Source organism: Pteronotus mesoamericanus, unplaced genomic scaffold (assembly GCF_021234165.1).
Source record: "Pteronotus mesoamericanus isolate MK-2021 breed Mesoamerican mustached bat unplaced genomic scaffold, CSHL_Meso_final contig_98, whole genome shotgun sequence".
NCBI classification, from domain to species: domain Eukaryota; kingdom Metazoa; phylum Chordata; class Mammalia; order Chiroptera; family Mormoopidae; genus Pteronotus; species Pteronotus mesoamericanus.
The window spans coordinates 7,667,501-7,691,500 of record NW_026555295.1 but is presented as its reverse complement, the minus strand read 5'-3'; the positions used below and the strand labels follow the sequence as shown (position 1 = coordinate 7,691,500).

The window sequence follows — 24,000 nt, the reverse complement described above, 5'->3', positions numbered from 1 at the left end:
GTTTTCCTCTTGCAAGTAGGAAATAATCTGTGTGGTGTCACATAAGTGTATGTTCCAATTACTGTGAAACAAACTACCCCAAACTTAGTGAGGTAAAAAAATTGCTTTTATGCTCGCAGGTTCTGTAGGTCAGGACTTCAGACAGGGCATGATAGGAATGCTTGGTCTCTGTTTCATATGACTATGGCTTGAAGCTGCAGAGACCTCAGCAATTGGGGGTGACTCAAAATGCCTAAAGGTTAAGATCATCTGAGGGCATCTTCATTCACATGTCTGGGACTTCAGGCAGGAAAATTCAAGGCAGGACTCAACTGGGGCTCTGGATTGGAGCACCTACATATAACAGGATTCTCATGGTATGACAGCTAGGTTCCCAAAAAGTACAAAATGCAAGAATTTCAAGAGAACTGGGCAAAAGGGGTGTGGCCTTGGAAATCACCTACAACATTTCTACATTCTCTTGATTATATACAAGTGAGTAAAGCTGGCCCAAATTCAAGGGGAAAGAAGTTAAACTGTAGTTACTGGTGAGTGAATGGCAAGGTCACATTGGAGAGAGCATGTAAGATGAGAACTCTGTTTAGTCATCTTTAGAAAATACAGACTGCCTTAGTATGATATTGATATCCTATTCCCCATCAGACATTTACCTCAGAGCTTTAATAGCAGTTGATAATCCTTGCCAGAATCCGTCATTGTTTTATGAATGAAAAGCAATAGTTCATTGCTTTATGAACTGTATTTTTATAGCTTTACCTTTTTAGAATTATCATTATAGCTGGTATTATTTTGTAAAGTAGGACTTTGTGTCATTGACTGGGATTATTTAGTTAGTTACCCTAAATTGAGTTCCCACGGAAAATCAACAATTTCTTGATTCTTTTCCTGTAATTGCTTTTCAGGAGTTTTTAAAAGTGCATCAGATGAGTTTATACATGCTTATAAGAACTTTTTGAAAAATTTTTTTAGTCCTTATCCAAAGATATATTTTTAATGATTTTGAGAGAGAGAAAGAGAGAGGGAATAAATCATCAATCAGCTACCTCCTATACATGCCTGACTGGCAACCTAGGTATGTGCCCTGACCAGGGGATCAAACCCGCCAACATTTTAGTGTTCAGGGCAATGCTGCAACCAACTGAGCCACTAGCTGGGGCCTTATAACTTTTTGCACATCATAACAAATTGATTAATCTTCATTGATTCAGTGTGTGATTTCATTGATTCAATTCAATGCAGCCATTGTTCTTTTTGATAGTGAAATTGTTGCAGTTTGTCCAATGGGAACTTCAAGCTTATTTCTGGATCAATTTGACACCTCCATTAATCTACCCATATTTTGACAGCTCTCATTTCTAGCCATTTCAAAATTTGTGAAAGAAATGCCTAGACTTGAGCCCCACCAACCTGGTACCTACCCCGGTACCCAATAATATTACCTAATACATTTATTTTCCCTTTTTAAATGTTCAGATTCATTAACTTCTGACATCTACTGCAGCTGATTACTCCCCTTTTCATGAAAGCCTCTTCTACTCTGATTCTCAGGATGCATCAGTGTTCTAATTCTCCTTCTCCTCCTTCTCTGCCTTTTCCTGTTATACGAATGTAGATGTTTTTCTGTGTTTTAGTTAGTAGCCCTCCTTTTTCTCTATAGTATCTCTTCAAGTGTTTTCATATATTCCTGTAACTTCAGCCATCAGCTCTGTGGTCATAGTTTCACTTTACTTCTAGCATCAGTTTCACTTGCCAGCTACTAACATCTTTACTCAGTTGTCCTGCCAGCCTCTCAACCCCAGCCCCTCTTACCCCAGACTTCCTCTCCCTTCCTTTTAATCTTTCCTCAAGAATTGGTACAGATACCAGTTCTACCTCATATATTTCTTAAACTCGATTGCTTTCCATTCTCATTGCCACCATCCAAGTTCTAGATCTCACTACAACTTCCTTCAGCTATTGTAGTAGCCTCCCAATGAGTCCCTTTCCAGTCCCTCTATGTCAACCTGTCAGATTAATCTTTCTTAAATACACCTCTGGTTGATTACACACAAAACCAAACATTTGGTTCACACTCACTTTCTTTAGAATAAAAATAAAATACTTCACCCTGTTGGACAAGGCCTCTACAGTCTATCTACACAGCTTTATATCTCTTGTCCTGTATTTCTGTCGTTTTTTATGCCCTATGCTCAGGAAAACTAGATTATGTACTTTTCCCCCAATATACTTTCCTACCTCAATGTCTTTGTATTGTTCCTTTCTCCTAGTCTCTACTACACTGACTCACCTAACTGACAACTCCCATCTGTACCCATTCCACGCCCTGCTCATTCTGCAGGCCCAACTCAAAAACCATGACTCCACGATGCCTTCTGTTTGTTTCTCAGCCAAAATGTTCTTCTGAATTCTTGCTGCACTTTGATCACACCTCCTTATTGTGGCTATTTTATCTTTCCCTATATATTATAAGCTTTTGAGATGATGAATTAAAAGTGTTCATGCTTGAAATTTCTAGAGTAAAGTTCCAAGTACCAAAGTATATGCTAAGAACCAGAGATACAAAGATAAATCAGATATAGTTCCTGCCTTCAAGTAGCTCAGTTCTACTAAGAAGGAGGCATTTATACAGAGTTATAGTGTAACTTGACAAATACTATTTTAAAAAGTGATAACACACACAGTACTTTATTCCACCAGGAGGAAGGGGGGAAGAATAGACAGAGGAAGTTTAGTGGATTTAAAATATATCTTGATGAATGAGTAGGAGTTAAACAAGATGAGGGAAGAACAGTCCAGGAAGAGGAAATGGCATATTCAAATCTATGAAACTACATAATACAAATAATTCTCTATGAGTAGATGTAAGGTTTAATGAAGGCTGGGAGAGGTTAAGGGAAGGTAATGCTGCAAAGGTATATTAGGGCCAGATTATTTCAGGCTTTGTTTTGTCATTATAAAATCTTATTTCACATATCTTTCATGTTAGGAAGCAATTTTACATTGATTATGTGTGATTCATAATAACCCTTTTTAGTAGGCAAAAACCGTTTTAGTTATTTAATTATCTGTAGTTTTTGGTTATTTTAAGTATAAAAAAGTTTTACTTTTCAGTGTGCTTCTGGGGATGGGGGGAGGGGGTAAAGTAGGAATGAGGATAGTACATCAGTTACCCAATTCTAATCTTAAAACTACTAACAACAGTAACTTGTGTAACTAATGTACTATTCCCATTCCTGCTTCAGCCCCCTAGAAATACCATTTCCTATATTTGGTCAACATGGTATAGCAGCATTTTTTGCCATCAAATGTGTCTTTTAATCAGTGCTCTATGCCTGTATTAGAAAATAGCAAATTAAATTCTGTTCTTAAAAATAAGATATTAATTGAAATTCTATTTTCAGTATTACGACTTTTTTCTGTAAGTCTGATTATTTTATTAATAATAGTTTCTGCTATTTCCTCAGTAATATATAGTCAAATATGCTTTAGAGGCTTGAGTTTTTAACAGACATTTTAATACAGTAATTTTGTAAATGTTTTTTTAAAAAAATCTGATTCTAGGATGTCTTTTAAAAATGGTGTGACATCCAACTGATATAGAGCATCCTATTTATAATGTGGGCCAAGCACCATGCTGTAAACCAGTTACTATCATGATGATCAGATTGAAAATGAAATTGCATTTCTGTCAATTACTGAGTTGGCAACTGTTCAATATATCTTAGCAGCAAGATGAAGAGCGACGTCGGCAGCTGAGAGAGAGAGCTCGTCAGCTAATAGCAGAAGCTCGATCTGGAGTGAAGATGTCAGAACTTCCCAGCTATGGTGAAATGGCTACAGAAAAGTTGAAAGAAAGGTCAAAGGCATCTGGAGGTGAGTTAAAAAATCTTGTATCATATTCTACAGACAACCCAGAAATCCACTGTAGACCTTTTGGGACTTTTTATTCTTACTTCAAAACGCTGCATCAAATATATAAAGTTTCTTTTCCTTTTAATCAATTTTTTGGAGTGACACTGGTTAACAAAATTACACAGGTTTCATGTGCACAATTCCACAATTGTGTGTTCTAACCTATTGATACGTTACAAGAAACCTAAAGGAAACATAATAAATCAGTAGATAACTGTCACCCACTGTCATTCAACTCAACTTTTTGGCTTAATTTTTAACAATTCCAGGTGTATTTTCTTAGAATATGATTTAGGAGAAAACTCACACAGACTTAGTCTCCTTATCTTAAGAGGGCCTTCAATATCTGCAGAAATTAGTCTAAGCTTATTGATGTTGGGACAAATTGTATATATGCTGTAATTAAAGAGAATTTTAATTTGCTCTTCAGTGTTCAATATGGGCATCTTTTAACTTGGAACTTTTTATATTTTTATTTAAGAAGAGTATATTCAAAAGGCCCTTGGGGGGTTTTAATTTCAAAGTTGTATAACCTCTTTATCTACTGTATCATGTCAGGTACTTGTTCTGAGTTAATCTTAAAATGCTAAGATCACTATAAAGAGTAGGCAAATGAGGACACAGATGAGACAGAGAACTGAAACAAACATAAGCTATTTCAAGGTCAGTGATAAGTTTCTTGAAAGCAAACTGAAACATCCTACTGTTCTTTCTAATTGATTCCTTGTATTAGAAGCTTACTGCTGTAGAGAATTCCAACTAATGACTATAGCATATAGCCTTCCATTCCATAAATTTGAAAGCTGCTTTCTCAAACAGCTGTGCATCTCTCCCTCTGGTCTTCTCAGAAGGTTTACATCTCAGTTAAATCCTTCATCTTACCTTTTCAACTATCATTCAGAATTTTAATTGCAATTTCTATACTCTATACTAAAGTTTTATAACAACATCAGTAAATACAGCTATATTTATATAATGCTATGATAATTTTCTTCCCTTATTATTAATAACAAGATGTATCTTTGATGTTATAAAAATTCTAAATGTTCTAAGTGTTTTACAATTTTTTGCCTCCTTATATTTCAGGATGATAGAGGAAAAAAAAAACTTCATATTCTTGACCCTCCAGATAGACTGTCCCGAAGCTACTAACCCTACCAACCTTTGGCACCACAGACCCATAGGAGAACAGTAATATAGCATAGAGAGGCATCCTGTGTCTCTTTTAATTATTTTCCCAAGTGGTGACCATGTAACAATGGTAAATAAGTTGTAAACTCTAGGGAGGCTAAGAATTAAATATTTTGATTAATGGTGTGGGATGGGTCAGCTCTGTAATTGGTCTCATCTCTGTAATCCAACACCAGTTGAAGCTAAGTCAGGACATGACTAAGTAGAGAGCCATTATCAGTATTACAACCCCCAAAATTGGCATCTACCCTATTTGGTAACTAGGGAAAATGAAGACCACATTTTGGCATCCTTCAACAGTCAACAAAGTAAACAAAGAACAAGTAAGGATTGGATTTGCAGAGCTGGCAAAGAACCACAGACGAGAACAGTGAGAGCCAGGTAAAATGAAGATGGGACAGGGTTGAACAGGTGACTTTTAAGAACCTGCTGAGGAGTCCAGACTCTGTTCTCTTAAGATCAGAGTGACCAGGGTCCATTTCTCCCATAAGATCCACCATACATTGGTTGTTGGAAGCAGCCACATATCAGATGGTAGACTCTTAATCAGGTTAACCTACAACATAGTGGAACAGGCCTAGCCCCTGACCTGAGGGGTAGATGTTGGCCTGTCCTCACACAGGCACATAACTCAGACTAGGTCTGCTCTGGCCTCAAGGTCTAAGCTGAAGCTATTAGGGCTGAACGTTGGGGCAATAGACCTTTAGGATAAAGGAGAGGATATTTCCTGCCAGAAATAGAAGCATTCTTATAGATGCTTTTATCCATTAGCAGTGCAACCACAGTGCTAGGACAGGATTTGGCAAACTTCCTGAAAAGGGCCAGAGTAAATATTTCAGGCTTTGTAGACCATATGGTCTCTGTCTTAATTACTCAACTCTGCCCTTATAGCCTGAAAGCAGCCTTGAACAATATGTAAATTATTTGGCATGCCTGTTATTTACTCCAAAAAAGTGGTGAGCTAGATTTTGCCCATACACTATAGTTTGCTGAATCTTACATAACAAATCAAAAATTCACTTGGAGTCACAAAAGTCTAATTCCTAAGTGAAAATGATCCTATGAGGTTGATAATCCAGCAGAAAGAATTAACAAATTAGTATTCACTTTTCCAATGTCTACTGGGAATCTTCAAATCTGAATAAGGAATACTGTGAAAGGAAGAGAGAGAAGTAAGTACAGACTGGCCTAAATGGAGAACTCAGGCAGGGAAATTTTGGAAGCAATGGTCCAGACTGAAAAAGATGGAGTAGTCTAGTCAAGAGCTGAAATAATAAGGTGAAAGCATAGCCTGGGGAATGCATTGAACATGATTGTTACACAGACTCATTCTCAAGCAGCAACCAGACTCAACGAAGAAAGGAAACTTAAGTTTAAGGTGAGGTGTCTTCACGTTCATGGCAACCACAGAAAATATATGTGGGGAATTTTAGGTCAATATAGCCATGGATTCAAGCAACCCACTTGCATCCTATTACAACCAGAAATAGCCTAATAGTTTTGAGATGACAGAATAATCACACCAGTCTAAGGACCTATAGTCTAGCTTTTACTTGTCCTCCTTTTGACAATTTTAGGACTTATGAGAGAATCAGTTGATATTGTGGTATACTACACACTTTTTCAATTTCTACATCATTTTGTTATTGTAGACCTATAACAGCCTCATTTTAAAATTCTCACTCTGTGTAACAAACTTGTGTGTTTATTGATTGTATTGATCTTACTTGGCAAGGTGCAGATGTTTGATGACACAGTTTGATATTTTCATTTTTAGTTGAATGGTATTGTGGTCAGAGACTATGGCCTGAATTTCTGCTTTAAGAATTAATAAGTTTTTATTTTGCCCAAATAAATGTTAAATTTTTGTTACTAGTCCATAGACACTTACAAGGAGGTGTCTATCTTGTAAGATGATATATCATATATTTATTACATATTATATGACATATATGATATATTTTGTATGTTTCATATGTATGTTTGTATTTATTCTGTAGCTTATCACTTTGGTTTGTATTAGGCTAGGGTCATTTAACTTTTTTAATAATTGTATTTTTTTCCATTACCATTTATCCCCATTACAACCTTTTACCCCATACAATCACCACCTTGTTGCCCATGTCCATGAGTCATTTAACTTTTAAACTGACATTTTGGCTTCTCTTTGATTTAGATAAAGTAATATATTTTGGTTTTTTATTTCAAATGAATAAAGAAAATGTGTTTTTGTTTTTGTTTTTTTTGTCCATGAGAATGTTTGTGTGCCTGCATTATCCTTATTTCGGTTATGGCAAATAGATTTATCTAAATTTGTTGAACCAAAATAAAATTTTAGAGGCTTTCAGTGATTTTTATTTTCAGCTTCTATTAATAATATATTTGCCATTTATTAATTCTGTAATTAATGTATTATAATAATATATAATATAATAATTATTTCTTTAGGATAACTTTTAAAGTTATGAATTTTATAGGAACTGGAGAATTTAGAAATCATGATATAAATGGGAAATTTTTTTCTGAATGTTTTTTGAATATTTTTTCAGAATATGATTTTAATGATACCTATTTCTTTTTTAAAAGCGTGGATATTCTTTTTATTACTCTCACCAGATATCCTGGTTTTTCATTCAATGCATTTATACACAGTAAGTGTTGTAAGCCTGTCCTAATGGTTGTGCAATTAATCAGGCCACTAGGATCCCCATTTTGCTTGTATGACTGTGCAGTGTCAACTGGAATACATTGTTTTATTCTGATGCATGTCCAATCTCATTTTACCTTGTCCTGCATGCATGCCACACTTGCAAATCAGCTTCTATTGTGTAGTGGATCTCAGATTTACTTTCTGCTACGCTCACCTACTGGGTTTTCCAGTGGTTAGTCATAAAGGTAGATAGATAAAGATATCAATAAACATAGAAGTATGAGTATAGATACATCTTATGTACATATATATGTGTAAAATGTGTAGTATCTTAAACACATACAGATACACATGCATTTTAATTCTGCTAGAATACATTTAGAGTATTTACACAGGTGTTAAGAAATATGTAACATTAATTGTTGAAAAGAATTCAAAGGGTCATTGTAAAACTCAAAACAGTGAATGGAAAGAAAATGGAAATCCATTCTTAAGAAGACCTGAGCTTTCTAGGAGATCAATTTTTACTCTTGCCCTCCCAAATAGTAATCCTTTTATCTAAGGTTAGCAATACATATATGAACATTGAGTAACCCACTCAGCATTTCCTGGTGAGTGGTAGCGTAGAGATAGATTTCATTTAGCTGGGAAATAAAATGAATGGTATCTGTTTAACATCAAATAGGAGCCTGGCACTGTGTAAGTGAGTAATGAAAAGAGGTGCAATTTTCTACATATTTCCAGAACCTGCAAGTACCCATATCTGACCACATTTCCAGATTTAACTATTTCTTTTCATAGCAATACTGTTTTTCTAGTCTCTCAGGCTGGAGAGTGAGCATTGACAGGTGCCTTACCCTGCCTGTCCTCAGTAGCCTTCTCCCAACCACCTACTACTACTCAGTCAGTTTTCAAATCATGTCATACCCACTTCCTAATTTTTTTATCCTAGGTTAAGCTCTCCACACTGCTTGCCTGGGGATTATAATAGTGTCCAACCTGGATTTCATGCCTCTAGCCTTTCGGTATTCCAGTCCAACATGTAGGTCAGCAATTTTGCATGAAGGTTGATGTCACATGGATAATACACCCAGGCACAATTTCTAGACCACTTTTTCTTTCACATAAAAAGGCATATCAGATTGTAAGCAAGAATGATATTATAGAAGTGGTATTGACGCTACTCTAATTTAGAAAAGACATGAGCTTTGGTGCTTTTATTTGTCTTATACACTGTTCTTTGAACATAATGTACTCTTTCCTGCTCCCTGTAATGCCGTCCTCTCAATTGTATCTTGTAGTTATTTTTTTAAGACATAAGTCATACCATTTATTATTTACACCAGCAGAAATTTTGGTTGTTGCATTAAACACAGTTCAAGAAGTACTAATATTAGTCCTGGTGGTGTGGCTCAGTGGATTGAGCACTGGCCTGCAAACCAAAGGGTTGCCTGATCGATTCCCAGTCAGGGCACATGCCTGGGTTGTGGGCCAGGTCGCCAGTCGGGGGTGCATGAGAGGCAACCACACACTGATGTTTCTCTCCCTCTCTTTCTCCCTCCTTTCCCCTCTCTCTAAAAAGAAATAAAGTCTTTTTTATTTAAAAGTACTAACTTTTAAAAACTTTCCTATATCTAATGTTTTTAAAATCCTGTACATTTCTTAAGATCCAATTTAAAAGTTAGTGCTTACAGAAAACAATTCCTGGTACTATTGTCAAAGAATGATCTTTTCATTTTTTTAATTTTCTCTGTACAAAATTTTTACTCCATATAACACCTGTCCTACATAGTATTTTATCACTTGAATGTATACCTTTAAGGTGGAATACGTATAGCTTGGTATCTCCTCAACATCTAGCAGTGTGACGTAAGTTGCAGATGCGTTATACAGAAATTTTCTTGAATAAATGAATAAATGTTGAATTTTATACTTTTATTCTAGATTAATTATGGTCAATTATGATAGAGACTGGTTGGTAGAAACAAAGTACTGCACTCTAGAAACTATTAATATTTAACTACTTCTGACAATAATATGAAGAAGTATCCTGAACAGTTATTTAGCTTTCAGAAAATATTTATTAATTTTTTTATGTTTACTACCAAATTATTTAGGGGAAAATTTTTGAGGATAAGGAAGATGATGGTGACTTTTATGAAGGTAGTCAAATAGTTGCGCCAGGCACAGTTGAATAGAAAAGATCTCTCAACTCATTGTACTTAAGTTATATAGCCAAGTATAATGTCTTAAAAGTATTTAGCAATATTTTTCCCCTGGGATCATTCCTCAATCTTTTTGTTTTTCTTTGTTGTGTTCTTCTGAGTAGCTTACACAGTATATGGAAAGTCTTCAGTAAATGCAAACTATTATTATTACTATTAATGCTCATAGGAAGTATTTATTTGGGAAGTACAAAATTAAACACAAAGGTGTACAAAGAAAAGGACAGATTTGAGAATTAAGCCAAAGCTATAGAATTTTGTATTTCCCAATTATAGTGATCTTTGGAATAACTCATTATTAATATAAGTTGCCCAGTTAAAAAGTGAGCTGTAGAGTAGTAGGGCTATTCTTCAACTCCGAGGGCTAGACACTTATTTCTCCAAAAGGTTACACTGACTGTCAGTCTCAGAATGTAACCTCTAATATGCAAATCAAAGTTTAGGCATCCCTTTTAAAATGTATACCTAATCAAAATTACTTAACCAATTTTATCACTAGATTTATAAAGGAAAAAATATGTAATAGATATCTATAATGTAAAAAAAGAATCAGTTGTGGCCTAAAACGTTTTACTAGGTAAAAAAAAAACCATATAAGACTTCCTCATCCCCCTGTATTTAATTTTGAATAATAACAGTTTTTTTTCAATGGTAACTCTTCCAAGATGTACTGTTCTGTTTCTGAACTTTCTTTTACATAAAGGTACTGCTTATTCTAGTCTCAATCTTGTCTTTTAATTTATCTATAATGCTTTCATGATAATATTTCATTAATAACACAAAAGCATTCATCTTCATACAAATGGTTTAAATACAGTTGCAAGTTTTTAAAGAATGATTTGTTTCTTTATACATTTATATCTAATAAGTGATAAAAATAAGAAATATAGAAATATTGTTTGACTTTGTTACTAATCCAACTTTCTTTCGTATGCTGTTATTAGAGAGTACTAATAGAGTGCTTTTTAAAATATAGGAACTCACTGAGTCTCAGTGATTCAGAGACAGCGTGTGGCAAATTATCAAAACCTTTGCATCTTCTTTGATGTGACGATTCATCTTTGACATATGAATGTAAAATATAAATGTTAATCCTGTAGTGAAAGAGTGACTTAAAACTGATTTTTTTAACTTGCTGATCTGCGTCAGACTTGAATTTGAATAAGTCATTAAAATACTGGTTTTTCTTCTTTCATGTTTCGGACAAACAATATAAACCAAATAATATACAATATACTAACACTATTGCTACATGTTCCTACAGATGAAAATGATAATATTGAGATAGATACTAACGAGGAGATCCCTGAAGGCTTTGTTGTAGGAGGTGGAGATGAACTTACTAACTTAGAAAATGACCTTGATACTCCCGGTAATTTCAAATTATAAATATTTTGTGTCCTGCTGCATGGTAAACTTTATAATTATATTTTAATTAATATCTCATTAATAGTGATAATAAATTCTTTTTGTAGTTTTATTACATCTTATGTCCTCACAAATCATTTAGCTAAATCCACCTTTCATTAATTTTACTATTGTGTTTTAGATTTAGTTAAAATTAGCAATAAAATTGGAATAGCAAATTGTAGCTTGTGTTCTTTTATTACTAAGGTTCATTTTTATATTTTATGTATATGATACCATTTGTAGGCATTCAATAATGGGTTCGCTTCTTAACCTAAATATTTTGGTGTAATGTTGTAAGGTATAGGTGTAGTACCTATGGAATAATTCAAATGTAAATCAGATTTTCTGACTTGGTTTAGAATTGAGTGTCATAGTTGCAATATGATTTTGCACATTTTGTGTTTACTTTAACTATTACTACTACTAACTTAATTTATACATACTAACTGATTTAAGATGCTTTGAAAACTGCTTATATAGACTGCTATTAAATTAAATCACATATCTTATAGCAATAAATATTATACCAATAATCATATTGGTAATTGGCTTTGTAAGTTTTTTTTTTAATATAAAATGCTTACTTGTGGTTTAATAGATGAGTGTTTCATAGGCATTTTCTTTATAAGTCAGCAGCAGGTAGCAATACAAAGCTTTGTATACCAGAGGGTTCCATAAATACTTATTGAATTGATTTCTCTTAGCAATAAAAAAAAATTTAGTGATTTTTCTAGATTTCAAGTTAAGGAACTGAAGTCCTTAATATTTCTCCTTTCCTTAAAAAGACAAAGGAAATGAAAGTAGGTCTCTTCCTATCACTGACATGCCCCTAAAATACTAACTTATTTTGTTTCTTCCTCTGTTTGAAATCACACTGTTATTTCTCCAAGAAACAATCTACCAGGGTCATCTTAACTATAGGGAGCACCCAATAAAACCTGTACCCTTTTGTCAATAGCTCCTTCGTGGTCTACTCTTAAATTATCTAAAGGTCATGTATTTATAATTTTGCTAGTCCAAGGAGAATGCTGATATTTAAGGAAAACTTTTAAATGTGTAACCCAAAATTAGGGCTGTCTTTTATTTCTATTTAAAATACTGTAGAACTTGGTCAATTTTATTTTTCTTTTTGAAAAAGATTTTTCATGTTGTTTACCCCCACTCTCACCATAACCACCACCAACCGTTTTATCAGAAACCAGTAACATGTGCCTTTACTGGTGAGGACATCCATAAGTATAGAGTTGAAACATTAACATGCAATTTATGGAAGTATAAAAATCAATGACAATAAGTAATGCGTATTTTCTCATTTTACAATAAGTATGAAGGTGGGAAAAATTAGCTATTTCTTAGGAAACTTGAGGGGAATTTTCCAGTTTTAGTTACAGCAATTTTGTGGGATACTTTTAAGTTTGGTTAATATTAGGCCTAATAGGCTTGGTTTTTGTTCCTTTTAAAAACTCTTTTCCTACTTTATGTATGCTAAAAAAAAATAAAACCCATCTCAGTATTTCTGTTTTTGAAGTTAAGTAATATATTGTTTACAACTCTCAAGAATGCCAGTAAGTATTGGCATGTGCCTAAGACAAACTTTCCAAATTAAGCTATAGTCTGTTTCATGGCAATAAGAAATAAGAATGCAAACTGGTATCTGGAAGCATGTAGCAAACATTACAATTCTTATCCTTGCTTTATTTTCCCCAAAATTCTTTTTTTTAATATGTATATAAAATTCATAATGTTTTAATAATAAATTGTTTAATCTTTATCATGATTTGACCATAGTTCATCAGATATTGTTTAAAAGAGAAGCCTGGCAATATAAACTGACCAATTTGCATGAAAGTAATGATAGTAGCGTTTATTAAGAGTCTTATAATTAGAAAACTTATTAATCTTTATGAAAAATATCATTCACCAAATGGTTGGCATATCTTTTACAAGCATTTTATTAAAGGTTTGCTTTGAGTGAATTTGTTTAAGTAGAATTATTTATTTCTGAACTATTTTATTATTAAAATTAATGTACTTGCTAAAAATAATTTGAAATTATTTATTTTAAAAGTTGTAGCCATGTTTTACTTACTTTAAATTTCTATTCTTGTTTAATACATTTCAAAATTTGATCGTTTTACTGTATTTCTGCTTGCTAATTAAAAGGTATTTGTAAACATATAGGTACACAGATAAACATTGGATTCTAACAGTATATACATGACTGAGATCATGATAAGAGCTTATTTTAATATGGTATTATATGTATAAATTTAATATACCAGAAGAGTTGAAACTCTAAAATATAATTTAGAATCAAGTTTACCACCTTTTAAAAATATCTTCTTTATAATAGCTTGTTTTATTATATATAACATATATAGTTATTCATATAAATATACACATCAAATACAGGATTAAGTTTTCAGGTAAGCATAGCTACTATTAACTCTAATATAACTGAATGGTCTTTAGGTATATTGACTGCATTCTTTAAAGGAACTGACTTTGGTGAAAAGTACATATATGTATGTTTATACATACAATAACAATATATGCTAAGAGACTAAATATTAATTGTTCCCACCTCAATAAAGATATAATTATGTGACATGACAGAGGTGTTAACTAATGCTGCAGTGGTGATCATATTGCAATATATAAATGTATCAAATTACGTTTGTAATTTGATACATTTATATATTTGTACATTGTACATTGTACATTTAAACTTAGACAATGGTATGTCAATTATATCTCAGTAAAAAAGAATATAGTCAACATACCTAATGACTAAAAGACTACTTGATTATACCATAGTTATGTTATATATATAAAGAGTTCTGCGTATATCTGAACTGATGTGTTATTGCACAACCCTAATGTCCTTTTAATTTTATAATATTTTTATGATGTCCCCTAAATTGATAGGCTTTATTATATCTAAGTGCATTTCACTTGGTTATTCATAGTATTTGCATATTTAACAGAACAAAACAGTAAGTTGATGGACTTGAAGCTGAAGAAGCTCCTAGAAGTTCAGCCACAGGTGTCAAATTCACTCACCAGTGCTTCTCAGAAAGCTATAACTCAGAGCTCAGAGCAAGACATTAAGGTAAATCTTACTTGTTTTAAATATATGACTTGGTATCTGTATATTCTAATTTCCACCAGCATTTTATAGTCCTAAAATTAATTTTTTACCAGATTCTTTACATTAAGATTAAGATATAAAACTTTTTGTTAAATAACCAGTGAATTAAATATCAATATGGTAATCAGTATTCATCTACTTTTTTTCAGAGAAACTACTACTTTAGGTTAATATGTTGGTAAAAGAAGAAACTATTCTTGACTTCTATATGTATATATATTTTTCTAAGAAGAATATTGCTAAGAGAATTCTAGCATATTTTTCTATTATCCTCAACCTTTGACCTGCTTAGGTGAACTAAAACTAATTTTAATTAATACCTGAAGATAGTATGTGATAAAATGCAAATATTTTATGAACTTGTATGTGTTTTGTATCCATACAAATCTTACCTTTTAAAATATTTTAGGCAAAATGCCACATTATTATAATTATTATTATCATGACTATTTTTATTATCCCCATTCAAGTCTTCTCCCCTCTTCCTTGCACTGTATCATTAATATTTTTCTAGCTTTAGGGTTCTTCTAGCCCTGTATAACTTTTCACCCACCTGCGGACTATGGGGACTGCCCTGCTGACTGAAAGGATTTCCTTCCCCTGACACAGAGATGCTTTGAAGTCCCAAAACAATGACTTTCATTGCTTTTTCCTTATACTGTTGGTTTCTATAAATTGGTGATGAAAGTGTATGGCACCACCAGAGGACTTTTGGTCTCTATCTTTGAACAAAAGGAAGCCTGAACCAAGTCTTATTTTTTGCGTTCAATTTTGCTTTCTGCAGTGGGTTTAATGCAGAATGAGGCTGGCCTAAGAAGAATACAATGGATTGAAAAGGCTAACTGAATTAGTGGGTTTAGAGGAATACATTTGTAAAGTGGCAGAAGTCCTCAGTCATAAAAAGTTTTCTTAAGATGGGATTTGCTGGCTAATCACACTGATATTTTAGCAAGTTGTCAGGCCTCAAAAATGTAGCCATGTTTGTTTATTTTGGTAAAGACGAGTTTTAGACTTTTAGGCAGTTATTATGGTAGCAATAAAATACACATTTATCTTCTTTTTTCCTTTTTATTGAATGTCTTGGGGTACCACTGGTTAACAAAATTATACAGGTTTCAGGAGCACAATTCTACAACACATCATCTGTACACTCTATTATGTGTTCACCAGCCCAAGTGAAGTCTCTATCCATCACATTTATTCCCGCTATACCCTCGTCCACCTCCCCTTGTGCCCTCCGTTGAGCAGTCACCACAGTGTTGTCTGTGTCCATCAGTTTTTTTTCCCTTTTTTACCTTTTTGCTGAATCCCGCCACACTTTTCTAAACAAACAAATGAAAGCCAAAACAGTTTCCATTCTAGCTACATAGCATATTATAAGAATGATTCTAATAAATATATAACTTTAAAAAATAAATAGAGGTAGTTTCATTTTTAAGGTTTAATTATTTAAGCAGATTAAATGGGTTTTGTTTTCCAAAATGCTCTTGGAAAGATTTATGAAAAATTACACAAGATGTAGTAATTTGTAAAGTTACTCCAACAAAAGGTGTGCTTTAAACAGCTTGTCTTTGTATGAATCTTTTTAGTTAAGATTTTTTAAATGGTGCTTATAAAGAACATATAGACTCCATCTGTTCTCTTGAAGCTTCCAGCATTGATTTGTTGTTTTTTTTTTTAATAAAATGCAGTTTACACATTTATAAATGAGGCATTCTGTGTTTGTGGAAAAGGATAAACTGTTACCTTCCCTTGAGGATTCTGTATCCCAGGCCTCCTTGAGGCTAGAGAATAGGCCATTGGAGGACTCCCTCATTACTGATTGTCTCAATGCAGAGGAAGGGCAAAGTCTTGGTAGCTTTTGATAACCAGTTTCAGCATTCAGCAGGCTTAGCTATTAGTCATGCATCTTAGCCTTTCCCTATTTACTTTCAAAACACTTAATAAAAATAATAAAAGATTAGGTATAAAATGAAATATTTGTTTGGTACACAGCACCTCGGTATCTGCAGCTTCCACACACTGCGGTGGTTCAGTCTTCTGGGATATTTCTTGTTGATAGAACCATTTGAATTTGTTACCAGTATTAACATAGGAAGCTCTAGAAAAGATAATTGTAGTTTCCTTAGCTATAAAGGGCTTACTTACAAATCTGGCTTTGGAAAGTTATAGCTGACAAAATGCAGTTCAGTGGGGTAGTATTATAATCCCACCTTTTAGCCTTCATCCAGCATTAGTGGTTTATCTGAATGGGCATAAAATTAGAAACTAGTTCTTCTTGTCATACAAGTCTGTGGGGCTGTACAAACTGATGGGGCAGAATGGACGGGAGAATAGACATGGCTTTAAAATGATATATATCATCTGGAGAAAACACAGGGGTTCACAGTGTCTAATGAATCAAAGTTAGCCAGAGTGATCCTCATTTAAACCGCGTCTCCCAAAGTTTTTTGGTTACAGGTAACAGAACTTGCAGTTGAGCTATTTAGACCTCTTTAAAATCCTCTTTCTTTCACAAAGTTTATAAATTGACATTTTCTTAAATCTGTAAAAATTGTTTTACTAATGTGCAATTTCACATGTATAGTACCAGGACTCTCTTAACCATGTTTATTATGCTTTTAGAATGGTGCAGAAGATCTCCGGACTGAGCGATTACAAAAAGCAACAGAACGATTTAGAAATCCTGTTGTGTTCAGCAAGGAGTCTACAGTCAGAAAAACTCAACTTCAGTCTTTCAGTCAATATGTTGAGAATAGACCAGGTAGGTACATTTTTTAAAATGTTTTCCCATCTTATGGTTTAATAGTATGTGTGTATGTCCGTGTGTGTGTGTGTGTGTGTGTGTGTGTGTGAAGTTGATAATGTAAATTCACATTTCAATACACAAATATCAAGCTTTATAATAATTTTACATGTCTTTCTTTTTCTTTAAGAGATTAAAAGGCAGAGATCAATACAGGAAGATACAAAGAAAGGAAATGAGGAGAAGGCAGCGATAACTGAAACTCAGAGGAAGCCATCAGAAGATGAAGTGCTTAATGTATATTAATTTTTTGTGTGGTTTCATGATTGCTGATAATTCCAAACTGTATGTGGAAATAGTGCCTTTATTTGTTAAAATGAGATGTTAGGTTTTTTTAAGATGTCAATCTCCAGTGCATTCAAAGCAGAGTGAGAGGGGTGCACTGTTGAATTAGTCTGCAGTGTGGTGATAATTGTCAGATAAAAAAAAATGAATTTTTCAGAGTTCCACAGCCCCAGCTTCCTTGAGACATTTCCATCAGGGCACTTCCCATAAAGAGATTCCAGTATTGATCTACCGGGAGGATTTTAATTATTACAATAGCAGATACCGCAGACCTGCAGTTAGAGGGAAAAGTCACATGAGACCTGCTAGAATTTCTCAGCCAACCCATTTTGTTGGCTTGGGTTAATGGGTGTTCAACCTTTCCATTATCCAGATCAGCCGTGAATTACTAGCTGAATGATGTTTGCATTAATATAATATATATGGTAATTTCTTCACTTAATTAACGGGGAGGTTCAGCTCAGTAGGGGTATGGGCTGATCATGTGTAAAATTGATTTGTGAGGGAAATATTTGATAGACCGCAGGGAGAAAGCTGCTTTTGATGGACAGCTGCAGGACAGAAGCAGGAAGAACAAGTTTTAACTTGAATTTTTGTCTGAAAGCATAGCTCTCTTTAATGGTGCTACTTTTTTTATTATCTACAATTTATGTAAATATTTTCATTGTTTTTACTGTTAAAATAGTCTTTGTTGGATTTGAAAATACTTGTAAGTGCACCCAAAGTTACAAACCACACTTTTGGGCCCTAAAACACTTCTCATTTTTAAGCTATTGTACTAGATCCCCAGTACGTAGACTAGTTTACTGAAATATCCTCATGAAATATTTGGTATAATTTTTAAGTTTCAGAATACATGAGGATACCTAATACTCACACCAAAGAATCTGATTATAAATTTTATTACTAGTTTTTATCTGAATCAGTCAGTAAAAACAGTCAAGTTTTATTTGTTGCTTATCACTTCTGCTTTCTTATATCTTTGTTACTTATATTGTCTTTGCAAACCACTGTGTTTTTTTTTGACCCTATAGATGGAATGAGAAAAGTTCTTTTTGAAAATACTCTGCTGTCTGGCAGATAGGTACAAAAACGATTCACCAGATTATTTATAACTTTAACGGTCCTATTAGCATTTCTTCTGTTGTTATAATTTTTGTTATATTTCATATTGAGATAGAATAATATCTATTTTGTATGACTTTAAAAAATACAGTGACTTATTTAGTCACTTATTTAGTGACTTATTTAGTCACTATACAGTGATTATAACTATCCTGAGAAATTATCAGTTTTGTAATTTCTTAAAATATTTCAACTTTAAGTTTGTCAACTACCATAATCACTTTAGCAATAACCTAATATAAATTGAGTTAACCTGTCAGTACAAATCATATACTAGTTCTAAAGAGACATAAGTTATATGTATGGCTGGATATAGTTATTGAGCATGAGAATTCCAAAATATGCTCATAAATAACATATTTGTTATTTTCTTTTCTTGTTTAGGAATACCAAAAGATAATTCCTCATGACTTCTTAGAGGTTAATACGCTTCTAGGTAGGGAAGGGATTTGACAGCAGAGATTTGCTCACGTTTATTTGTTTGAATAAATAATGTAAGTGCTGGCGGTAGTGGTGATGGTGAGAGTAATCACTTAAGCGGTTCTTCAATATTTCTCAGTTACTTAGGAAATACAGCCCTAGAAATGTCACAAGGTAAACAGGTATTCCAAGGGGAGCTATAATTAATCCATTTGTAACTCTACCATAGATAATAACCCTGCCCCCTAAGGATTTAAATTTGTAATGTGAAAATAAGTATTAAGACTATACTGATACTTTATAATACTATCTGCTACTTCAAATAAAACTTTTAAGGATAATTTTTTTTTACATAGGTGGTTGTAAAAAGTAAAATTTCAAGTTGAGATTCAAATGTGGTTAAATGGAAAATTAACCAAATCATCGTACTAAATTGCATTAGATCTTTTGTAGCAAGATTTGTAACCACCTGTCAAGTTAGAATTCACAGCTACAATTATTAGTTATACATCAATAGAATTACATGTTAAAGTACAGGAGCCAGTGAGAGGGAAGACTGAAGATAGAAGAGACTTCTCATCATTTTTAAAAGCATTTAAATAGTAGTCAGTATGGAAACAAGACACATCTCTTTAATTCTATATTTTTGTAAGAACATGTCTGTCTGATTTTTCAGGATAGATGCTTTAAGAAACAATTCTTTAGTAAAACTCCAGTTTTGTATATTACGGTTATGAATTAAAGGTGACATTGGTATTTGTTTTGACAGTTACCAAGGAGAAAACTGTCTTCTGTCCTTGTCCATGCTTACTCCGCCTCATCTGTAAGGAGGATTTTTACTAAATTAGTGTTAACTATTTAAATCTGGAAAATATGGGTATTAAATTATAAATGTATTACTACATGGTTGAGAGTTTCTCTTTTCACAAAAGTTTTGCTATTTATAATACATATGAAAATTCTTTGAGTCAGAGAGTTGCTTTTTGGTACTAAGGGTGATACTAAGGGTATATTTGGTTCTCTAGTTAAGTGCTTTACTAAGTGTTTGTAGAAAGGAAAAATGCAACTTACAAGTGATTTTTTTTTCCTTACTGTTTGTTCTCGTTAACAGAAGGGGTTCAAAGACACCAGTCAGTATGTTGTAGGAGAATTGGCAGCACTAGAGAATGAGCAAAAGCAAATTGACACCCGTGCCGCACTGGTGGAGAAGCGCCTTCGCTATCTCATGGACACAGGTACGGTGCCCAATTACACTGTAAACAGTTTTGGCAAATTGAGCGTTCACAAACTCTTATAGAGTTTTGGAAGTGTGAATCTTTGAAGCCTGAATGTTCAGCAGAACTGCCTTGAAAATAAAAGGGCTGCGATTTGCAGCCACCTCTCTGGGCCCTGGTGATAAGAGTGCCTTCATGGGAAGTGATAACTTGCCCTGATACCGTGTGAGCCAGCACTATTGAACAGTGTGCTCATCCATGCAGAGTTGGAATACACATCTGTGCCTCATTGATATGCCACTGCTTTAAAAAAAAAAAAAAAGTAAGATCTTCACTGTTCTACCGATTCATTGGGGAAAAAAAAAGATTTGGCCAGCTAAAGCCATGTACTGCATGAAACAGAGCACTGTGCATAGGGGATGGCTCCATGGACTAGATCACTGAAATTTGAGAATACTATCTGGTTACTGATGCTCCACAATTTTTTTTTTTCAAGAGAACAGGTTTTTAAATGTCTGTGATACTTTGTGTCACAGTTGCATTTGAAAGGATTAAGGTATATAGGAAGGTTTGTAAAAATGGGTTAGAGCAGCAAGTTAGCTTCTAACCAGAGGGTAGATTGGCATTTGATGCTGATTGCCAATAGTGATTTAATAGTTCCCAACTGCACAATAAGCTACTATGAAAAAACAGGATGTGTGGTTACACACACACACACTTATGTCTCTAAAATGCTGTTCCTGCAAAAGGAGTAAAAATGAGAAATAAATTGAAATCATATCAAATTAAGTTAAATTGTATTAAGAAAAAAATGTCAAAATATATCCCTTTAATTGAATTAATTGCTTTAATTTTATTACAGTGTTAAAAATAGATTAATAAAGCAGTAAAATAGATTGGTGAATTAGTAGTAGTAGATTAGGATTGGAAAGCTTTCCTGAAAATGCCTAATCTTGGCATTTTCTCTATTTGCCAAGAAAGAATATATTTACAATTAAAGAACTCAGAAAAATATATATGTATATATATAACATTTGAAAATGCCTACATTAGTAAAATCAGAACATTTTGGAATAGAAAGAGGCCTTTGGCTTTTTCTGGCCTATTGGCTTTCAAACTGTGTCCTGCGGAGCATGAAATCTTCTTCAGAGGCACCTGGGGGCTGCCAAGACCATAAGGAGCAGAAAGCAGACAGGTGTCTGGATTTCTTACCTTACTTCAAACAAAATAGCTCTGAGTTTACTTATTTGAAATAGCAGCCTTCCTGAAAGAGTTCATTTAAAGAAAAGATTCTACTGCCTAAAATTTAAAACCAAGAAAACTTTTAAAAGACTTTTTGAAAACAATTACCTAACCCTTTCGTACAGAGGAGATAGAGGCACAGGAAAAGCACATCACATGGATCAGTAAGTGGCCAACTTTAGACTAGAATTCATGTCACCAGAATCCTATTATACATGATCCTCCCTTCTACACCAGATTACCTACAACACATTTATTATTGCCCTAACAAATTATCTGTATGCTCAGTCTTATACATATGTATATGTTTGGATTCAACAGAAATCCCATAACCCAATGTATTATTTCATGTTTGCATTTTTCCTTTGATTTCTAAGGGATTTTGAAAATGTTAGTTAACTATATAAAAAATATAAACTAGGTAGTATAATTTCTGTAATGCATTTTAAAACTTGCCATTAAATATTTTAAGGAGACTAATTTTTTAAACAAATTCTTTCAAATGAGTCACCTTTCCTTTTTGTATTAGATAAAATAGATGTTGCTATACAAGAAGCTTTGTGCCACTAGAGTGAAAGCTAGAAATTCTGTGTCCTTCTTTTCAATTACACTTGGATCCTGATTTATCGAGGGTTCTAACCCTAAAAGACTCACCATGTCCTCCTTGCCATTCCACACATCACCAGTGAAGCTTTGAAGTGGCTCCATTCCAGCTACAGATCATTTATAATCTGAAAGTCATGGTGCACCATCCACAGCCCCAACAAACCCACAAAAACTTATTTACTTAAAATATAACTAAAATAATACAGATAGTCCTAGATTTGAGCCCTTGGTTCCCAAAGCTTGAGCAGCTCTACATTTTTAGCACCAGACATTGACATTGAATCTTCATCATCATAAAAGGCAGGTAGATGGAACCTGGATGGTGGCCTAGACTGCTGGGCATTTCTCCTGGTTTGTTGGAGAAGGCTCTAGCAAGACAGGAGCAAAGGAATGTAAGAGAGAGCCTCAGTTTATCCAGCTACGAGATGGGAATGTGCTAGGGATGAAATGGCAGTAGAGAAGGAAGGACTCAAGAGATTCCTGCATCCATTTGTGGGGAACAGCATCAGTGGCAGAGGCAGAGCAACTGTGGGGGTTTGTTTCCAAAAATTGAGTAATCCTGAATCAGTGATAGTCTGAATACTAAATAACAGTACTGTGTGAGTGTCTGCGTGTGCGTGTGTGTGTGTGTATTTTCTCCCATTCCACCTCCCTGTAAAATCCTTATGCAAATACTAGAGAAATTTTTCCATCAACTTTCAATGTTTTTTTTTTGTTGTTGTTAAATATTGTTTGTTTTTCTTATAATTGTTGCAGGGGATGAATTTTTACATTTCTAGCACTTAAAGTTTGTAATGGTTAGTTTTTTGGATAGAGTAAAACTTATTAATTAGAAATATATATGAGTTCCAAGCTAACATTTTGTATTAAGTATGGTGTTAATGGTTCCTTACCAGCAATGTTGTAATTCTTGAAGAGATAGAGTTTAGAACAAAAATGTTGATGGGCCTATTTACTAGTTCTGAAAATAATGTTACTGTAATACATGATGTTTATTTTTCATTCCCAAACTATTTTCATTTGATGGTTATCAGACTTTCTTACTATGAACTGTAGTGTTTTAAACTAATGATTTTTTTAAAAAGGAGACAGTGTTTTATTTACATTTTGAGTATAAAATTAAACGGGGATGGGGGTAATTACCAACACACACACACACACACACACACACACACACACACACACACACACACACACACACACACACACACCCCACCCCACCCCTTTCTCCCCACCCCCCGCCCCAAAAGCGCATCTTACAACATTATAAACTTAGGCACTGATAAAAATTATCACAATAACTTCCTTAAGTCCCTGGGCCAAAAATACTAATTCTGTAGCTTTTTGTAAGTTATCAGTACAAAAACCTAACTAACCATTTAAAAATATTAAATATACCTGGGGAAAATAAGAATTAAAAGAAATAACTTTTCTATACATTCCTCAGAATGTTTCTTTGCTTCATCATTTGAGGAACAGACCATAGTTTTAAAGTGAAGAACTGAGCCCACAAGTAAAATTTTTGAGTTGTAAAGATGACAATAATTGTTGATATTTATTTCATACTTATATGTCTGGCTATATGGAGACTGTTTTAAATGCACCATTTCCTTCTCACAAGGCCGTGTGCGATAGGTTCCATTAATTATTGGGACTATAAATATCACGTTTTTCAGTGAGGAAACTGAAGCTCAGTGAAGGAAATAACTTCCCAGTTCATACAGTTCTCAGGTGGTGAAGCCAGGAGTCAAATCCAGTCTGAT

At 33.7% G+C, this 24,000-nt stretch overlaps 1 protein-coding gene across 6 annotated transcripts in view; it reads left to right on the top strand.

The window, feature by feature from the left end:
• The window catches only part of EHBP1 (EH domain binding protein 1), a 359,207-nt gene that overhangs the window by 299,442 nt on the left and 35,765 nt on the right, over positions 1–24,000 (top strand). For 2 of the 6 annotated variants that reach the window (XM_054586910.1, XM_054586907.1), the window contains 6 exons: positions 3,726–3,873; positions 11,243–11,350; positions 14,376–14,500; positions 17,165–17,303; positions 17,476–17,582; positions 20,287–20,410. In XM_054586910.1, coding sequence (XP_054442885.1) covers positions 3,726–3,873; positions 11,243–11,350; positions 14,376–14,500; positions 17,165–17,303; positions 17,476–17,582; positions 20,287–20,410 — 751 coding nt within the window. The remainder of the gene's footprint in view (positions 1–3,725; positions 3,874–11,242; positions 11,351–14,375; positions 14,501–17,164; positions 17,304–17,475; positions 17,583–20,286; positions 20,411–24,000) is intronic. The other 4 variants (XM_054586912.1, XM_054586911.1, XM_054586908.1 and 1 more) reach the window with 3 other exon arrangements.